The 19,869-nt window shown below is 60.3% G+C and overlaps 2 protein-coding genes across 4 annotated transcripts in view; both read left to right on the plus strand.

Annotated features, from left to right (window-relative positions):
- Nucleotides 1-506: 506 nt before the first annotated feature.
- On the plus strand, nt 507-7,147 carry RRP8 (ribosomal RNA processing 8). 3 transcript variants are annotated; one of them, XM_039527197.1, is made up of 8 exons: nt 507-659; nt 2,718-2,865; nt 3,063-3,342; nt 3,830-4,322; nt 4,440-4,569; nt 4,697-4,803; nt 6,357-6,453; nt 6,894-7,147. In XM_039527197.1, the coding sequence occupies exons 2-8, from the start codon at nt 2,767-2,769 to the stop codon at nt 7,005-7,007; spliced, it is 1,320 nt and encodes a 439-aa protein (XP_039383131.1). In that variant the 5' UTR covers nt 507-659; nt 2,718-2,766; the 3' UTR covers nt 7,008-7,147. The 3 variants fall into 3 exon arrangements, with proteins under 3 accessions (XP_039383131.1, XP_039383143.1, XP_039383137.1); XM_039527209.1 differs by having other exon boundaries at nt 3,830-4,266; nt 6,894-7,065; XM_039527203.1 differs by lacking the exon at nt 507-659 and adding an exon at nt 2,227-2,446.
- A 243-nt stretch (nt 7,148-7,390) lies between these two features.
- LOC120370114 (F-box/WD repeat-containing protein 7-like) overlaps nt 7,391-19,869 on the plus strand; it is a 56,823-nt gene continuing 44,344 nt past the window's right edge. Inside the window, exons 1-2 of the mRNA XM_039484296.1 lie at nt 7,391-7,595; nt 14,967-15,134. Coding sequence (XP_039340230.1) covers nt 7,464-7,595; nt 14,967-15,134 — 300 coding nt within the window. The 5' untranslated portion in view covers nt 7,391-7,463. The remainder of the gene's footprint in view (nt 7,596-14,966; nt 15,135-19,869) is intronic.

The following is a 19,869-nucleotide window of genomic DNA, read 5'->3' on the forward strand; positions in this document are numbered from 1 at the left end:
CCCCAGCCCCCCGCCGGCCCCCTCACTGGCCCCAGGTCCCGCCCCAGCCCCCGCCGGCCCCAGGTCCCGTCCCGCCCCAGCCCCCGCCGGCCCCTCACTGGACCCAGGTCCCGCCCCAGCCCCGCCGGCCCCAGGTCCCGTCCCGCCCCCAGCCCCCGCCGGCCCCCTCACTGGCCCCAGGTCCCGCCCCAGCCCCCGCCGGCCCCAGGTCCCGTCCTGCCCCCAGCCCCCGCCGGCCCCAGGTCCCGCCCCAGCCCCCGCCGGCCCTCACTGGCCCCAGGTCCCGCCCCCAGCCCCCGCCGGCCCCAGGTCCCGCCCCGGTCCTGCCCCCGCCGGCCCCTCACTGGCCCCAGGTCCCGCCCCCAGCCCCCGCAGGCCCCAAGTCCCGCCCCAGCCCCCGCCGGCCCCTCACTGGCCCCAGGTCCCGCCCCCAGCCCCCGCCGGCCCCAGGTCCCGTCCCGCCCCCCAGCCCCTCCCCCAGGCCCCGCTCCCTGACGGTCCCCGGACCCAGGTGCCCCCCCCGCCCCTCAGTGCCCGGCTGGGAGGAGCCCACAGCTCAGGACTTCCGGCCTTTTGGCTGTGGGGAGGCCGCTCTAGCCCCATGTTTCCGCGGCTCTATGGTGCCCGGCTGTGGCGCACGTGAGCGACGGACTGAGCAGGTCGGGAGTGAGGGGCACCGGCAGAGCTGGGGGGGGACAGGACAGGGCAGCGGGGGCTGTGGGTCGGGAGTGAGGGGCACCGGCAGAGCTGGGGACAGGACAGGGCTGGGCAGCAGGGGCTGTGGGTCGGGAGTGAGGGGCACCGGCAGAGCTGGGGGGGGGGACAGGACAGGGCAGCAGGGGGCTGTGGGTCGGGAGTGAGGGGCACCGGCAGAGCTGGGGGGGGGACAGGACAGGGCTGGGCAGCAGGGGGCTGGGGGTCGGGAGTGAGGGGCACCGGCAGAGATGGGGGGCGCGACAGGACACCGGGCCGCAGCAGGGGGCTGGGGGTCAGGAGTGAGGGGCACCGGCAGAGCTGGGGGGGGGCAGGACAGGGCAGCGGGGGCTGTGGGTCGGGAGGGAGGGGCACCGGCAGAGCTGGGGGGGACAGGACAGGGCTGGGCAGCGGGGGCTGTGGGTCGGGAGTGAGGGGCAACTGCAGAGCTGGGGGACAGGACAGGGCAGCAGGGGGCTGTGGGTCGGGAGTGAGGGGCACCGGCAGAGCTGGGGGGCAGGACAGGGCTGGGCAGCAGGGGATGTGGGTCGGGAGTGAGGGGCACCGGCAGAGCTGGGGACAGGGCTGGGCAGCAGGGGCTGTGGGTCGGGAGTGAGGGGCACCGGCAGAGCTGGGGGACAGGGCTGGGCAGCGGGGCTGTGGGTCGGGAGTGAGGGGCACCGGCAGATCTGGGGACAGGACAGGGCTGGGCAGCGGGGCTGTGGGTCGGGAGTGAGGGGCACCGGCAGAGCTGGGGACAGGACAGGGCAGCAGGGGCTGTGGGTCGGGAGTGAGGGGCACCGGCAGAGCTGGGGGGGGACAGGGCTGGGCAGCGGGGGCTGGGGGTCGGGAGTGAGGGGCACCGGCAGATCTGGGGGGGGGACCGGACAGGGCTGGGCCGCGGGGGCTGTGGGGCGGGAGGGAGGGGCACCGGCAGAGCTGGGGGCAGGACAGGGCAGCAGGGGCTGTGGGTCGGGAGTGAGGGGCACCGGCAGAGCTGGGGAGGACAGGGCTGGGCAGCGGGGCTGTGGGTCGGGAGTGAGGGGCACCGGCAGAGCTGGGGGCAGGACAGGGCAGCAGGGGGCTGTGGGTCGGGAGTGAGGGGCACTGGCAGAGCTGGGGGACAGGACAGGGCTGGGCAGCGGGGCTGTGGGTCGGGAGTGAGAGGCACCGGCAGAGCTGGGGACAGGGCAGGGCTGGGCAGCAGGGGCTGTGGGTCGGGAGTGAGGGGCACCGGCAGAGCTGGGGACAGGACAGGGCAGCAGGGGCTGTGGGTCGGGAGTGAGGGCACCGGCAGAGCTGGGGACAGGACAGGGCAGCAGGGGCTGTGGGTCGGGAGTGAGGGGCACCGGCAGAGCTGGGGGGGGGACAGGACAGGGCTGGGCAGCAGGGGGCTGTGGGTCGGGAGTGAGGGGCACCGGCAGAGCTGGGGGGGGGGGACAGGACAGGGCTGGGCAGCAGGGGGCTGTGGGTCGGGAGTGAGGGGCACCGGCAGAGCTGGGGGCTAAGCTAGCAGGGGCTGTGGGTCGGGAGTGAGGGAACTAATTTAATGCTCGCTGGTTCCAGGGTGTGAGATTTCGGGGGATTGTGTCAGATGTTGGTGCAATCCCAATCACCTGGATAAACCTTAATAAATAGGTTTAACACCTTTGGGTCCATTGTATTTAAAATGTGGCTGTGTATGTGGAGACCCTTGGAGGGGATGAAGGGTGGCTCCTGCCAGAGCCCAGGGCAGAGCTGAGCTTGTCAATGAGTGCGTAGGTTCTTGGAGTGTCTTGGGGTGACCCGCGAAGGAAAGAGCTGGGGTCCCCTCTCGCTGCCGACAGTCGCTCTGTGCCCGGCAGCCTGTCGCTGGGAATTGCAGGGACCCGGGCAGCCGGCGCAGGCGGGGGAGATGTGGGACTCGCCCACGAAACGCAGTGGCTAGGAGCTGCTGGGGCGCTGAAGGGAAACACAGGAGCTGTTGGCCCTGACGCTCCAGAGAAATGCAGCTTGGAGGCCTCACCACTGTTCTTCTGTTCTAGGCCAGTGGGAGTCGCCTGGAGAGACGGCCGGGTTCCTGGCAGCCGTGCCATGTTTGACGAAGGGGGGTGGAACAAGGAGGATGGCGGGGAGGCTCTCAGCCAGGCTCTCCTGCACCCTCAGCGCTGCCCTGCCCAGCACTGCCCCCCGGTGAGTCCCTCCAGAGACATGGACTCACCTGGCGGGTGGCATGGGCCGTGGTGCGGGCGCGGGGCTGGAACTGAGCGGGGTAAGCTCCGTGGGCGAGCGAGAGGGATGCCTTTTGCCTCAGGTGGGGGTGGGAGCAGCGCAGACCCCTTGGGCTCCTGTAGCTCTGGGGGCAGCACTGATGCCCCTGCTGTCTCCAGGCTCCCAGAGGCTCCTTGCAGAAGCAGCGCAGACGGCTCCTCGCAACCCTGCAGCGCCTGGAGGCCTCAAGCTGCATGGAGCCTCCTCAGAGCCCCGGGCCCCTGTCTGGGGACAGCGAATCTGAGTCTGACTCTGCGGACCGGGCGAGGAGGAAACAGCCCAGGAAACAGAGACGGGGCCTGAAACCCAGAGCTGCCTCCTCTCCCCATATCGCCCCAGGGACTCCAAGCGGCTCCGGCGCTCCCCAGGCAGAGCCAGCTGGCAGGAGACGGAGGAAAGGTACAGAGTGGGCTGGCACAGCTCCCCTCCCAGAGGGACTGCGGGGTGTGGGGGGTTTCCATGTCAACTCTCGGGAGCTTCCTGCAGGGAGATGCACCTACCTGGGCCACATCTCAGGAGGTGGGAGTGATTGGCGCTGGGCCTGGGATTTGCAGGCAGGCCTGCGTGGAGCAAGCCAGCTCTGGAGCAGGAGGCCTGGATGGACTCTACCCGGAATCCCTTGAGCTGTGTGCACTGAGTGGGTGTCTCACACCAAGGCCAGGCCTCCCAGGCTCATCCCGGTGTTGCTATGTTGCCCGGGGGTGAAAAGTCCAGGCAGTGGGACCGACGTGACCCCTGAGTAGGCAGCACTGCCGGCGAGATGGCTGCTCCCCTCAGGGAGGCAGGCTGAGTGCGTCCTCGGAGCATCCTCACCAGAGCTGAGTGGCGTGGGGGCCGCTGGGCCAATGCAGCGGTTCAGCGTCGACCTGCCTGTCTCTCCCCCTAGATTGTGCAGCAGAGGCCCCCGGGGACAAAGCACACACGCCCAGCAAAGAGCCGCCGAGCGGGAAGCCGGGCGCAGCCACTGGGGGGCCTGGGCCAGTGCTGAGCAGGAAGCAGTGGAGGAACAAACAGAAGAATAAAAGGCGACAGAAGAACAAGTTCAAAGCAGGCGTGGGACAGGATGTGGGGCAGAGCTTGGGCATGGGGCAGGATGTGGGGCAGAGCCTGGGCGGGGGGCAGGATGTGGGGCAGGGGCCCTCGGCACTGCCCCCGTCGGAGCTCTCGGGGGCGCTGAGGGCCCGGATGGAGGAGCGGCTCCAGTCAGCCCGTTTCCGCTACATCAACCAGCAGCTCTACACGTCCAGCAGCCAGGAGGCAGCCTGGCTCTTCCAGCGCGACCCTGCTGCCTTCGCCATCTATCACCGCGGCTTCGCCCGGCAGGTGGGGCGCTGGCCTGAGAATCCGGTTCACCGCATTATCCAGTACCTGCGGGGGCGGTGAGTGCAGGGGCCAGGTTGGTGCTGCTGGGGGACCTCTGGCCCTGCGTAGGGGTGGGGCATGCTGAGCCCGGGCGGGGTCCATGGCCGGGCACCCACTCTCTGCTGCCCCCTCAGGCCGGCCTCGCTGGTGGTGGCAGATTTTGGATGCGGCGACTGCAAGATTGCGACCAGTGTCAGGAACAAGGTTCACTCGTTCGACCTGGTGGCTCTGAGCCCATGTGTCACTGTGTGCGACATGGCCAAGGTAGGGGAGATGGGCAGGGGGGCTGAGGCTGGGTATGGGCCTGCAGGGAGCAGGTACAGGTGTGTGTGGGGGGGGTCTCCCTGTGTTACATTCCCCCCGGGGCTCATGCTGCTGGGTGGCCTTGCAGGTGCCGCTGGCAGACGAGTCTGTGGATGTCACCGTGTTCTGTCTGGCGCTGATGGGCACCAATCTGCGGGAGATCCTGGAAGAGGCCAACCGGGTGCTGAGGCCAGGGTAACAGGGACCTGGGATAACCTGGGGGAGCCGCGTGGCAGCACAACGCTGAGGGGTGGAGGCATAAAGCAGGAGTGTGAGGCCGGGCCGTGAGGCACCAGGGCACAAACCCAGGAGAGCGCGTCTCTGACAAATGGGCCTCGCCCCCCAAATCACTGAAGGGCGCCAAGAGGGCAGCGTGTTGCTGGGGGACCTTCCCCACCACTCAGGGAAGGGGCTTGAAAGCTGGTCTCCCAGACCAACAGAAGTGGGTCCAATAAAAGTTCATGACGCCCCGGGACCGACAGCCGCAGCTCCCCGCATGCAGCAGTAGTCGGGTTACTCCTCAGCTGCTCTTTGGGTTTCATGCCAAAGAAAATGCTCGTCGCCAGTCCTGGGATAGACTCTCTTCGGAGGTTGGAGCAGCCAGCCAGACGCAAGAATGTATTACAGGCCTCTGTAACCAGCAAGCTCCCTTTGTCCTTCAGGACTAACCCGGCCTAAGCAGCTGGGGATCCCGGCTCATGCCGAGACACCCCTGCACCCCGCATCCAAGCAGCAATGAGCTACTTAGTCTGATTGGTTTGGGATTTTTACCCTCCTCCTGCCGTGCGCTCAGAGGGGGGAAACTCAGCTGTTGAGAGGAGTCCACTCTTCACAGCAGCATGAGTCCTCTTGTTGCTGCTTCCTGAGCCCAGATGTGGGGAGTTTCCAGTTGTAGGATCACCCCAGAGCCCGTTTGGCTGCTCTTTGCGGGGGTGGGGGGAAGGGGTTAGGGTGGAGCCGCAGCTGGTCCCACGATTCCCACAGAGTTGAAATGGACCACTCTCATTGCCACTTCAAAAGTTATTTATCCTGCTGTTAATTGAATTGTCTCATTAGACTGTCCTCACACACACATCTTTTCATGTATTGATACCTGCTCCTGTATTTTCCACTCCATGCATCTGATGAAGTGGGTTCTTGCCTACGAAAGCTTATGCCCAAGGTGCCACAAGGACTCATTGTTTTTGCTGATACAGACTAACAGGGCTACCACTCTGAAACCTGTATACATTTTCCAGCAGCCTCTTGGCCTGAGAGAATACACTTAATCTTCTGTCTCCCAAACATCCTGGCAATTAGCATAGTGTAATTTATCCATTAAACAGTTCAGATACAGTTTATCACAACCTTCAAAGAGACAGATAGACAATAATACTATTTCCTTCCTAAATGTTGTTAATCCGATTTTGATCTTTGAATTAAAGCTATAGCAATAGACAAGACTTGTTTGCTCACATCCCTGAGCAAACATCTCCCCTTCTACCTCTAACAATGCAGGCTGCATTTCAAAGCTCTGTTCATTTACAAATCTTCCTAACAAGTCTTTAATGTTTGGCACTGGGTCAGGTCAGTCTGTGAGTTAATTAACTCTTTCTGACCCTATGTCACCTTTCAATAGGATGTTACTGTATATTACACTCATAACTCACAGGCAGGGGCGGAGGGGAGCTGCGCAAAGTAGGAGTTGTGGGGGATGTGGGCAGTGGCTCAAGAAACCAGCCCTCACCTCTCACCTGACATCTCCCCAGGGGCATGCTGAAGGTGGCAGAGGTTGCCAGTCGCTTTGCAGACATCCGGGCCTTTGTGAGTGCCGTGACTCAGCTGGGCTTTCAGATTGTCTCCAAGGTGCGTCCTACCCCCTCTCCCCATGCCGCGGGCAGGATGGGGCCCCAGGGGCGTGGGCTGCTGTGGGCAGGGTGGGCCTGCCTCTGCCTCTGAGCTGCTGCTGCCCCCAGGACAAGGCAGGGCAGGGCAGGGCAGCTTGCAAGGTTGCTCTTGGCCTGTGTCTGGCTAGGAGGCCCACTGGCAGGGCTGGGCTGTGGTGGCAGGTGCAGGGGAGGGGAGAGGTGGTGGTGGCAGGTGCAGCAGGAGCCAGTGGGTGGGTAGCGGGGGGGGGGAGTCTGGGGGCTGGCAAGGAGCAGGCATGGGGGGGGGGTAAGATGGGCTGAGGGGTGCAGTAGAGAGGTGTAGAGGGAGGGGTGGTAGGAGCCAGTGGGCGGACGGCAGGTGTGTGTGGGGTGGGGGGTGGCTGGTCTAGCTCCCATCAGCTGTTTCTCCCCTTGCAGGACCTGGACAATCCGTTTTTCTACATGTTTGATTTCTCCAAGACGGGGCCCCCCCGGGCTGGGGGGAAGCTGCCGGGCCTGGTGCTGAGACCCTGCCTCTATAAGAAGCGCTGAGGGGCCCCTCAGCTGGTGTCTGCCCTGGGGGCCCTGCCCCTGCCTGGAGGCCCTGCTCCTGCACCTGGCCCCACCCTATCTGGGGGCCCCGCCCCGTTGGGGGGTGTTTAGTCTCCTGGACCTGGCTGTGGGGGGCAGTGCGGGGGACGGCCGGGCGGGGGGGCGGCCTATGTGTCTCTCCTCCTGCGCCCCCGGGGGGGGAGGGGGGATTTGTAACATCTTTTTCTTTATATCAATAAAGTTTTTGTTCAATCGCCTCGCGGTGCCTTGTGGGAATTGTAGTTCGGGGAGGGACACGAGCCGTGCCGGTTGCGCGCATGCTCAGGCTGGTTGGCGGCTGCTCCCTTCGTCGGCAGGGGCTGGGCAGGCGCGTGCGCAGTGCGGGTGTCCGGGAGGGCGCTGGGCGCGTGCGCAGTGCGGTCGGGCCTGCGGGGCCGCGGTGTTTCCTGCCCCGGGATGTCGGGTCCGGGGGGCCCGGGCCCCGGCGGGGGGAAGCTGGACATCAACCGCGCCGGGGTGTCCGAGCTGGAGGGGGCGCTGAGCGGCATCGGCCGGCGCCGGGCCCGGGGCATCGTGCGCAAGAGAGAGGTGCGGGGGCTGGGTGGGAACGTGGGGCAGAGCGGGCGGGGTGTGGGGAGCAGGGGGCCGTGGGGTGGGGAGCGGGGTTGGGGGTCCTGTGAGGCAGGGTGGGGAGCAGGGGCTGGGGGCCGTGGGGTCGAAACGTGAGGCAGGGTGGCTGGGTTGTGGGGGAACATGGGGCGGGGTGTGGGGAGCGGGGCTGGGGGAACAGAGCAGGGGCTGGGCGGGGGTCCCGTGAGGCAGGGTGTGGGGAGCAAGTGGCTGGATTGTGGGGAACATGGGGCGGGGTGTGGGAGCAGGGGCTGGGGAACAGAGCAGGGAGGGGCTGGGCGGGGGGGGTCCCGTGAGGCAGGGTGTGGGGAGCGGGGGCTGGATTGGGGGGGCGTGTGGGGAGCAAGTGGCTGGGTTGTGGGGGAACATGGGGCGGGGTGTGGGGAGCGGGGGCTGGGCAGAACGTGGGGCAGAGCAGGGGCTGGGCAGGGTATATGGTACAAGTCATGGACGGGTCACAGGCCCGTAAATTTTTGTTCACTGCCCCTGACGGATCCATGACACTTACTAAAAGTACCTGTGACAAACCGTAGCCTTAGTTATCGGCCTTGAGTTCCCCCCTTGAGTTCCTCCCATCGGCCAGGGGCCCCACTGGTTGTTAGCAGCTTCCTGCTTCTGATGTACTTACACATTGTTTGCTGTTACTTTTTGAGTCTGGCTAGTTGTTCTTCAAATTCTTTTTTGGCCTTCCTAATTATAGTTTTACACTTCACTTGCCAGAGTTTATGCTCCCTTCTATTTTCCTCACTAGGATTTAACTTCCACTTTTTGAAGGATGCTTTTGCCTCTCACTGCTTCTTTTACTTTGTTGTTTAGCCACGGTGGCTCTTTTTTGTGATTTCACTTTTGACACCGTACCTTTTAATTTCCATTTCACAAACTTCCTCACTGTCTGTAGTTCCCCTTTCTGAACTGTGGTGGGCTTCTCTGGTGTCCTCTCCCTTCCCGGTCCTCAGGGATGGTTTTATTACAAAGCGGTTCAGCTATATTCACCTCTTGGACCAGATCCTGTGCTCCATTTAGGACCAAATCAAGAATTCCCTCTCCTCTGGTGGGTTCCAGGACTAGCTGCTCCAAGAAGCAGTCGTTTAAAAGTGTCAAGAAACTTTCTCTCTCCATCCCGTCCTGAGGAGACATGTATCCAGTCAATATGGGGATAGTTGAAATCCCCCATTATTATTGAGTTTTTATTTTTTCTAGCCTCTCTAATCTCCCTGAGCATTTCACAGTCATTATCACCATCCTGGCCAGGTGGTCTGTAATATATCCCTACTGCTATAGTCTTGCATGGAATTACTGCCCATAAGTATTCTATGACACAATTTGGATATGAGCTCAGGTGCAGGTTTAAACTACTCTAGTTATACCGGTCTAACCCCCTGTGTAGACTCTCTTGTTCCAGTATAAGAGAGCCTGTTTTCAACACTGATTTTGTCACCTAGGAAGTAGTTCAAGGTAAACTGAATAAAGCCACCTTTGTACTGGAATAAGAGTATCCCTATGGGTGTTTAAACTGGTATAACTAGATCATCTGCACTGGTGCAACTGGTTAAACTTTCCTGTGCAGATAAGGCCTTAGGCTCCCCTCCCTGCTGCATGCTCATCCCCCTCTCAGAGACTCCCAGAAATGTAGGGCAGGATCGACCTCAAAAGGTCATCTCGTCCAGCCCCTTGCACATCCTTAGTGTCCGCCAGAGCTCTTGGCCATTCCCTGGGAGCTGTGGAAGGCCTGCTCTGCCTCTCTTCCTCCCACAGCTACTGTGGCTACACGGCCCTTCCGAAAGTCAGAGGGGCAGGCCGGAGGTGGGCTGTGCTGGGATTTGGGTCTGATGTGCCAGGTGTGGAGAATGCACAGCAGAGAGCAGCAAGGTGGTGGGTGGGTAGGCTGGGGATGGGGGCTGAGTATTCGCGGGGGTGGGGGGAAGCCAGTGAGATTTAAGGATGGTCCTGACTGCTGAGGTTGGGAGCAGAGGGACTGACTGGGACAGGTGGGGTAGCTGTCATTGGAGGCGAGTGATCAGGGCTGCCCTGTGGGGTTTGGGGTCCCCAGTGGGATGGGGAAGGCTCTGTGTGGGGTTTGACTTCCCGGACGGGGTGGGAGGCTGGCACGCCTTGGGGGCAGGTGTGGTGGTTTGGCTGTGGGTGTGGGGAGAGCGTGTGTATATACGGAGCTGGTGAGGGTGGGAAAGCTGCTGGTGCCCCTGCCTGCTCTGCCAGGTGCTCAGTACAGTTCTTATCTCTCTTTGCGGGGTGGCTTTCAGTGTCTGACTGGGATTGGCCCTGCTGCGCATGGGACCCCTCCATGGCCACCCTGGAGCTACTTTGGGCTTATGCTGCCATCACTGCAAATATGGCCTGGCCAGAGAGAGGCGGTGTCCCACTGAAATCAGTGTGCAGTCCTCTCGTTAGACTGCACTTGTACCTGGGGGCAGAGCTGGGGCCATGTGTGACCAGGCGCAGTTCTAGCTGCATGGGCAGCATTACCACTGACACTCCCTGGCGTGCCTGGACCTCGCTTTGCAGCCTGCTGTGTGTGTTTGAAAAGAAACCGACCTTAGAACACGAGCGTGGGGGTAGGACTAACACTGTGGCGTGGTCCCCCAGAATGGCAATAGGGGTTCGTTCCTGGGTGCTGCCAGGGGCCCGCTGTACGGTGCAGGGCTCAAAGACCCAGTAGCCAAGTGAGAACTGAGTTACAGGAATGATTGTTCACAGTGTCTGTGACGGTGCTGCCCGTGGGAGCCAGCTGAGGTCACTCAATCAGGGTGAACTGCAAACCAAACGGGACAGAGAAACCGCAAATGCTGGTGGTTATTTCAATACTTAGATTTACCAACCTGCACAAAACAGCTTCTCTAGTACCTCACTGGTCACTTAGAGTCCAAACCCCACAGTTCCCTTAAAGTACCCAGCCTCAGGCCTCCGTCCAGACACACCTGTCAGATATGATGATTCCTGAAAATCTGATCTCATCATATAAAAGAAAAAGTTCTTCCAATCCCAAAGGATCAGCCACATACCCAGGTCCAATTATAATTTAGATCTTACCCAAAATACACGCTACAGCCAATTCTTATTAACTAAGCTAAAATTTATTAAAAAAGAAAAAAGAGTGTTGGTTAAAAGATCAATATACGGACAGACTTGAATTCAATTCTTGAGGTTCAGATACATAGTAGAGGTGAGCTTGTAGTTGCCAAAAGTCCTTTTAGAAATAGTCCAGAGGTTATAGTCCAAAGTCCATATTCAGGGTGGCTCCAGTCAATGACTGGGGATCTCAATCCTTGTGGCTTAAGGTTCCCCCTCTTGAAACCCAAAGCAGATCTGAGATGATTTAGGATTGTGTCCCAGGTTCTTATACATTTCCAGCAGCCTTTCGGCCTGAGAAAACAATAGGCTCAACTCCTTCTCCCAAACATCCTGGCAATTAGCACAGAGTAATTTATCCATTAAACAGTTTATGTACAGGTTACCACAACCTTCAAAGAGCTACATAGACAATAATACTATTTCACTCAAGTGTCTTCATAAATGTTAATATTCCTTTTCTGATCTTTGAATTAAAACTATAGCAATGGACAGGACTTGTTTGCTTACATCACAAGACCTGAGCAAACATCTCCCCTTCTACCTCTACCAATGCAGACTTGCATTTCAAAGCTCTGTTCATTTAGTATCTTCCTAACCAGTCCTTAAGGTTCACCCATGGGTCAGGTCAGTCTGTGAGTTGATTAACTCTTTCTGGCCCTGTCCTCTACCAATGAAATATTATATTACACTCATAACGTCACAGTGTCACACACTGTCACTGAAAGAATAGGAGCTTTATCCTCTGTTCTGTGGGCGGGGAGCTCCCCCAGGGGCACGCTCTTCCAGAACTGCCGGTGAGGGCGCTTCTGCCTCTGAAGCATCAGGGACTTGCCCCAAGAGAGGCAGGAGGCTGGGCTGGATGGGTCCCTGGGTGGATCCTGGCCAGCCACTCTTGCGGGGACAGACCTGCTACCAGGAGACCCCAGCTGATGTCCCTCAGCCATAAGAAAGGGCAAAGAGCCAGGCTTTATTGTCCCTCTAGCAGGGACCCTTCCTGTTTCAGTCCCTCCCGACCCCGGGTCTCCACTCTCGGTACCCTAGGGCATGGGGCATGGGGGAGCAGCACCAATGACAGGTGGTATTTGGCAATGAACAGCAGAGTCTGGGCTGCTGTCTGAGGGGTCAGCGAGGGACCTCTCTTAGCACAGCTTACCTGGCCAGTGGCCTCGTGGGTGGGAAGTCCCTGCAGGCCAGGGCACAGTGGGTGAGCAGTGCAGAGGATACTGTCTGCAGCTGGTGAGCCAGCGCTGCTCAGTAGGTCTTGCACTCCCTCTCTGGGTGGGGGAGGATGAGGAGGGCTGGCAGTGGTGCTGGGCCAGGCTGTGCACCCTGGCTGGCAGGGCCTCACATGGCATGCAGCTCTGGCTCCATTTGCTGTGACCGAGTGGCCCTGGAACAGGTCATGTGAGTGGGAGGTTGCCTGCATAGATTACCATGAAGGGGGCTTGCTTGGCCGTCAGCTTAGGGAGCCCCTGGCCCAGTCCCTGCTGGTTCCTGGCAGAGCCAGCCTTGAAGGCAGATTCTGTTCAGTGCTAGCCTCTGGTGGAGCAGTTTATAAATCCGGGCTGGCTTGTGCTGGCTCTGGGGCTGTGCCCCCGACTCTGTGCCGGGCGGGGCAGGGGGAGGGAAGGGACTATGAAGGCCATGGACCCTCCTACCCTGGTGACACCAGAACAAGGAATTTGCAGCATGCTCCTCACCACGGTGTCCTCGGGCAGATGGTGTCCTCGTCTTCAGGGTATCGTGTACCACGAAGGACTCGGGGGCCCGTAGCCCCCCTCTGTCAGTCTGTTGTCCTGCCTGTGGACACCTGGTGAGGAAGGTAGCCTCCTGCTCCCTCAGTGCCCTCTCCACAGAGACCATAGGCCTAGCCTACTGTGCGGCCAGGTGCAGGGCCGTGGCATGGTGTGCAGAGAGCTGGGTCCCCAGCATGCAGTGTGGCCCCAGTCCTGGTTCCAGGAGAGCTGTGTTCCTGGCATGCCATGCAGCCCATAGAGAGCCAGGCATGAGGGTTTGTGTGAGGCGCAGGTGCCCTGGAGTCAGAGCTTGGGCCTGTCTCCCTCACTTTCCCAGCGAAGACGCTTGAGCCTGAAGGGGGTGTGGGGGGGGTGTTCAAAGATGCTTGCATTACAAACTGCCTTGTCTGGGCGCCCGGACGGCACCTGTCAGCCACCAGCTGCCTAGAGACAAGCTGGCTGGGAGATTCCCCCTGTATCCTGGGAGTATGTCCCCTCCCCAGGGCAGGCCTCTGTCTATCTGCGAAGTAGACATCTTCTTCCCCAGAGCCCCAGGAGATCCCCTCTCCTCAGCTCCCTGTCTAGGCCTCTGCTGCTGGGTGCCTGCTGTGCTCAGCGTGGGCGGGGCTGGGGAAGGTGCTTGTACCCAGCAGGGCTCAGGGTGGGCCCCAGCCTGGAGGCTCTTTCCACTTCCCTTGGGGGGGTTAGTTCCTGTCCCCAGGAGTGGGAGGGGTAAGGGGGCAAAGAGACGTGGGGCAGAAGATCTGGGGTGGGGTCAGGGTCTTGTCAGGTAGAGAGAGACAAAATTCCTCTTCCCAGGTGTTTCAGCCCCTCCTGTGCCCACATCCCCACCACGGTCCCAGCTCAGGGCCCCTCCCCTGGAGGTGTACGCGGCTGGGCTCTCCTAGGCACTGTGAGGGCCAGGGAGGGCGTGGGCATGGCAGGCTGGTTCTGCAGGAGGGCAGCTGGGCATCAGGGCCTGTAACGATGCTGCCTCTGGCGGGACCCAACTGAGAGTATCAATTCAGGACAAATTGCTCAGAGCAGGCCAGTCACTGCCCCAGGCTGGGGGTCATTTGCACACCAAGGCAAAGCAAACCAGCCAGACAGAGAGGACTTTGGTCTCACCCCACTGGGCTAACCACAAGTCACACAAGCAATTCCCTCAGACACTCCAGTTTCCCAGTATCACCACCAGTGCCACTCGTCCTGGGGATGAATGGTTATGAAAACCAATGCCCCAGTAAAAGAAAAAGGGTTCTCCTGATCCCAAAGGACCAAGCCCCAGACCCAGGTCAATATACAAATCAGATCTTACCCACAAATCATGTGGTTGCCAGTCCTTTAGAATCTAAAATCTAAAGGTTTATTCATAAAAGGAAAAAAGATAGAGATTAGAGCCAGAATTGGTTAAATAATAATAATAGGAGATATACCAATCTCCTAGAACTGGAAGGGACCTTGAAAGGTCATTGAGTCCAGCCCCCTGCCTTCACTAGCAGGACCAAGTACTGATTTTTGCTCCAGATTCCTAAGTGCCCCCGCCCCAGATTGAGCTCATAACCCTGGGTTTAGCAGGCCAATGCTCAAACCACTGAGCCATCCCTACCTCCTGGAATCAATTACATACAGTAATAGCAAAGTTCTTGGTTCAGCCTTGTATCAGTGATGGAGTAACCTGCAGGTTTAAATCAAGTCTCTGGAACATCCCCTGCTGGGATGGGTCAGTCAGTCCTTTGTTCAGAGCTTCAGTTTGTAGCAAAGTCCCTCCAGAGGTAAGAAGCAGGATTGAAGACAAAATGGAGGAGCTGCAGCAGCTTTTTATAGTCTCTTGCCATGTGGCCTCTGCTTTCTTTGTCCCAAAGACAATCATTCCAGCACATGGCCTGGAAAAACCTCAGAGTTCTGTCCACAGGCCTGTCCCTGCCTGCCTTGCTGAGTACAAGGGTATCTGCCTTCCCTCAATGGGTCAGTTGTGTCGCTGATGGTCCTTAATGGGCCGTCAAGCAGGCTAGGCCGAGCTGACACCAAAGTGTCTGGGGTGTCACCCAGAAGCACAGCTCAAGTTTGAACTACAGACAGTCAAGAGCCAATACTTATAACTTTAAATACAAAAATGATACACGCATCCAGACAGCGTAATCATAACCAGCAACCCAGAACCGTGTCTTAGACACCTCATCTCACCCCCTTTGTACAAGATTTGGCGCCACTACAGGACCTTGGTTGCAACAATGATCTATACAGTCCCAGTTTGTGTCAATACCATCACAGGGCCCATGGATGACCAGATGTGAGCTGAGCTGTGCTGGCCAGGGGTAAGCAGGGTGACTGCAGGAGAATCTCTGGGGAGCACCCCGCAGAGAGAGGGCTCCAGCTGGGAAGTATCTTCCTAGGAGGGACACAGAGAGCCCTGTGGGTGGGGGGACTCCGAGTCTGCCCTGGTGCAGGGCTGCCCAAGCTCTGCCCAACACCGTGCTGAGTTCTGCGTGTTCCCTGGCAGGAGCTGAAGGGCTTCAACTCGCTGGATGACCTGCTGCACGTCAAGGGCATCACCACCCGCATCCTGGAGCTGAACAGCCAGCGCATGACTTGCAGGCGGAGGCCGAGCAGCGAGGAGGCCCCTGGCGAGAGCCCTAGCCAGCAGGGGCACGATGCTCCTGTTCCTCAGGTAGGAAGTGATGGGCCATGGGTGCCCCTGGTTGGGGGCGGGTGTCTGTGGCTCTCTGAGTGGGAGGGGTCCAGCCATTATTGTAAAGGGAGGCAAATACCCAAGAGGAGAGGGCTCTATCTTAGACTTCGGGGGTTGGGGGGAAGAGCGGGGAGGCACTGAAAGGTGCAGAGATCCATCTGTAATATCCCTGTTAGCCTGCCAGGGACATTACCTTCCTCTCTGATGTGGTGCCCCAAAGAGCGTGCCGCTGGCATTACCGGGTGGGGGGCTGAGCCACGCTCTTTGGCAGCAGAGCGCACAGGCTGGCTCCTGGCCTGCCAGGTGCTGTGGCTTGTGAGTGTCCTGCCCCAGGCTGCCTCTGGCAGGGATGACCCATGGCAGCCTGCTCCACCCTAGAGTCCCCGTCCAGGGCTGTGCTCTGGCTACAGAGAGCGCTTCTGGCCCTAAGACCTGGCACTGCAGCACTGACCCGAGAGCAGCTGTGCCCTGCTTTCCCGAGGCTGGTGCCCAGACCAGACCCTGCCCAGGCTAGTGCACAGGGCCAGGCGTGCCAGCTCTGTGCAGCAGCCTGCTCAGGCCTGGAGCAGTCTCGGCTGTGCAGTTGCTCTCTGATCCAGGCACCACTCCCCTGCGGGAGGCCGAGGAAACGTTTCCCCAGAGCAGAAACAGCCCTTCCAGTTTGCCCTGTGAGATCCCCCGCCCCAGGGAGGGCAGGCTTGGCCGTCCAGACTGGAGCCATCCTGCTGCCACTCAGAGCAGCTCACAGAGAGTCTGCACCCAGCTGGCATTCCCCACCGCCTCGCTCTGGGAGCTCCTTGGGGCAACGTCTCCCGCAGCCTGCTCCTGGTGCCCAGTGGGAAGAGAGGGTTCCAGCTGGGGCAGCCACTGGTTGCTGTGCCAAGCGCTCCTTCACCCCAGAGCTGGCAGGCGGTGTTCGGGGTACACCAACGCTGACTTGGTGTTTGAGCCCCGGGGTTCAGCAATGGCTCCCCTTCCTTGACCTGCCTTGGCAGGCTTGGCCTTCCTCTGGAGGCAGCATGTTAGAAAAGGGGGTGGGATCTTCGTGTCCTGTGCCCTTTCCTCTCCCTGTGCAGACACAGCTCTATGAGCCCCACTGCATGCAGGAGCCCTGCAGCCTGCCCTCCTGGTGCAGTGGGGTCCTGAGCTGCAGCCCTTTCACCCTCCAGCCGCCGAAGTGAGGGGCGGGGTGATGGGCTGGGAACACCTACGTCCTTTCTCATGGTCGGTCTCTGTTAGAGCGCAGGGCAATGCCCTCCCACAGTCTGCCCGGTATTCGCATGGAGGAGCCTGCACTGAGGCAGAGATGGCAGCCAGACAGCAGAGTACGCCGGGCAGGCTGGAGGCGCTGCCGTAGTATATGCACTGAGAGGGAGGGGAGTAAGGGAAAATTCATAGATTCAGGTCCAAAAGGGACTATTAAATAATCTATTCACCTGAGGCAAGAGGTCAGAGTGGCATTCTGCACATGCGGAGCCAGAGGAGCATGGGCAGGTTGTGAGGATCAGGAGGCATTCCATGCAGCTAGAAGTTTGAGATTGATAGCAAGTCCTCAGCATGATTACTGCTGAAGAGATCTGTGAGAGTCTAGCTCGGTGACAGGCATGGTGAGGTGTACAGGGCACACCTGTGGATGACTGCCCAGCCCAACCTGCAAGAAAATCCAGTGTGCCCTGTGAAGAAGCAGGGACTGTCTGTGTGCGTGGTAGGCAGAGACAGGTATGCAGCTGTAACATGAGCCTGGCCTGGGGGAGGGGAGGTCTCACCTCTGGGGAGAGGTAGACAAAAGGGAACGGGGGAGTAGAGGCATTCCTGGGTTTTGGGAGCTGGGAGGTGGGTTTCAGGGGATCCTAGGTTGGGATCCAAGCACCCTGAACCCCCAGAAAGGCCAGATTGAGGGGTCCTGGCTCTGCACACAAGCTGGGCTGTATCCTGTGTTCCTGTTGTTCAATAAACCTTCTGTTTTACTGGCTGGCTGAGAGTCACTGGGAGTTCAGGAAGAGGGGTGCAGGGCCGGACTCCCCGTGACAACTGGTGTGGGAGAGTGTGGCCAGAGAGCAGGACTTCCAGCAGGAAGATGTATTAAGCAGCTGGGCAGATGCAGCGCAGGCACCAGTGTCTGTCCGCTCGGTGGGCGCGTCGGAGCTCTGAGACCCCACCCCCAGGCCTAGGGGGGAGAGGAGGAGCCAGCTACGGAGGCACCGTGGACCCCGGCGAGGCCGGTCGGCGGATGAGGCTCTGACCCCCCCCCCCCCCTAGGGGGGGAGAGGGGAGCCAGCTACGGGAGGCACGTGACCCCCGGCCAGCGTGGAACTCAGGCGGCTGGAGTTGGAGAGAGAGATCAAGCGGATGGAGATGGAGGAGCTGAGGGCATATGAGGAAAGACAAAGCCAACGTGAATTCGAGGACAGGGAGAAGCAGCGCAACCATGAGCTGGCCATGGCCCAGCAGAACAACAGTAAGACCCGCGGGAGAGGAGAGGGGGCCCAAGCCTACAAAGAAGGACATAGACACCTTCCTGACGGCCTTTGAGAACGCCTGCGCTGCACCAGGTTGACAGCCGATGAGAGAGGAGGCGCGGGACTACAACCTGTTCAAAGAGGCCCTGCTCGAGTTTGGTGGGCTGACCCGGAGATGTACGGAAGAGGTTCCGGGGTCAACGTAAGACCCGGGAGGTCACATACCTGCAACTGGTCTGGGGCCCAAACTAGAGAGGACCTGGACCTAGTCGTACTGGAGCACCTGTATGATCAGTGCCCAGCTGACCTGAAGCAGTGGCTGATGGACCAGAAGCCGGAGAACCCGCAGCATGCAGGCCGGCTGGCCGACCAATACCTGGACAGTCGGGCAGGGGATGGCAGGGAGGAGTCTCGAGGGAGCAGGCCTGCCTCAACGCAGAGAGAGTCACCATGGGACCAGCGGGGCCCTATGGAGAACCCCACAAGAGACTGTGGCCAGCAAGGCCACCCCAGTGCCCCAAGCTCAGAGACAGACCGAGCAGACCCAACCCGCCGAGGGTTGACTGGGTACAGACCCAATTGGATGAGGGGCAACCTGCCCAAGAGAGGGGCTGGCAGCGCCCCACCTGGGGAGGAGGCCCCGGTCAGCGCCTCTGGGGCTGGATGCTCCGTCCCAAGGGGCTGCTACAGGGGTGCCACGGGGCTGCCAGTGCCTTGTTCCCTGGAGGTGGATGGGAAGAAGGTCACTGGGTACTGGGACACAGGCGCAGAGGTGACGCTGGGCCGGCCCGGGTGGTGGGTCAAATCGGATGGTGCTGATACCTACCTGTCCCTGATGGGCGTGAGCGGGACCCCATTCAAGGTGCCTGTGCGAGGGTGCACCTGAAGTGGGGTCAAGGAGGCCCCAAGGATGTGGGAGTGCACCCCATTTGCCCACAGAGGTGCTGATGGGGACTGATTGTGACCCGTAGTCAGAGTCGGCGCAGGGCTCTGCACCAGTGCCCAGCGGGAGCAGACCCAGCCGGGAGAGAGCAGGTCCCCATCCCTGTCCCAGCTGCTGAGTTCGGGCCGAGGTGCAGAAGGATCCTCCTTGCAGAAGCCCAGGGACCGGGCTGACCTCAATGCAGCGCAGACCATGAGGAGAGGTTGCAAGGAGAGGTTCCTGTGGGAGAAGGGCCCCCGTTGTACCGAGAATGGGCTCCCGGGAAGTGGAGTCATGGGGATTAGGAGGCAGCTGGTGGTGCTGCTGTACCTGGCCCATGACATCCGCACCAGGCAGAGGCTGCTGCAGAACTTTTATTGGCCTGGGGTCTTTACCCATGTCCGGCAGTACTGCCAATCCTGTGACCCCTGCCAGCGGGTGGGGAAGGCCCGGGACAAGGGGAAAGCAGCTCTGAGGCCTTTGCCCATCATAGAAGAGCCTTTCCAGAAGGTGGCCATAGACATGGTGGGCCCGCTCAGGGAAGAAATACATCCTGGTGGTGGTAGATTTCGCCACGGTGGCCTTGTCCTCAAGCAGACACCGTGGCGGATGCGCTGCTGACCATTTTCAGCCGGGTGGGATTCCCCCAGGAAGTCTTAACGGACCAGGGGTCCAACTTCATGTCGACCCTGCTCCAGTCCCTGTGGAAGAAATGTGGGGTCCGACCCAGCTGGGCCTCAGCATACCACCCCCAGACCAACGGGCTGGTGGAGAGGTTCAACGGGACGCTAAAGATGATGCTAAAAACATTCATGCACCAGCACCCACAGGACTGGGACAAGTACTTACCTCACCTGCTGTTGAACTGTTATATGGAAGGCGGCCCTGGACCTGATGAGAGATGGAGAGTCAGTGGTGGAGTATGTCCTGACCTTCCGGGAAAGACTTACCGAGCTCATGGGCCTGGCCAGGAGAATCTGGCCCGAGCCCAGAGGAAGCAGAAGGTCTGGGATCAAGTGATGGTTCTCATCCCGTGAGGAAAAACAAACTCCAGGCTGCCTGGGAAGGGCCCTTCAAGGTTGTCAAGCAACTAAATGAGGTAAACTATGTAGTGGAGCTGTCGCACCACTGCCGGGTGTACCATGTGAATATGATGAAGCCATATAATGACCGAGGGAATATGGTGTTGGCAGTGTGTGTCAACTGGGAGGAGCCGGGGGATGACCCTTTAGTGGACCTATTCCCAGGGACAAAGGCTGGTTCCCCCCTGGAGGCGATCCCTCTCTCTGATCAGCTGACCCTGGCCCAGCAAGCTGAGATCAGAGCAGTGCTG

The sequence above is a fragment of the Mauremys reevesii genome, linkage group 1 (genome assembly GCF_016161935.1).
Source record: "Mauremys reevesii isolate NIE-2019 linkage group 1, ASM1616193v1, whole genome shotgun sequence".
Lineage (NCBI taxonomy): Eukaryota > Metazoa > Chordata > Testudines > Geoemydidae > Mauremys > Mauremys reevesii.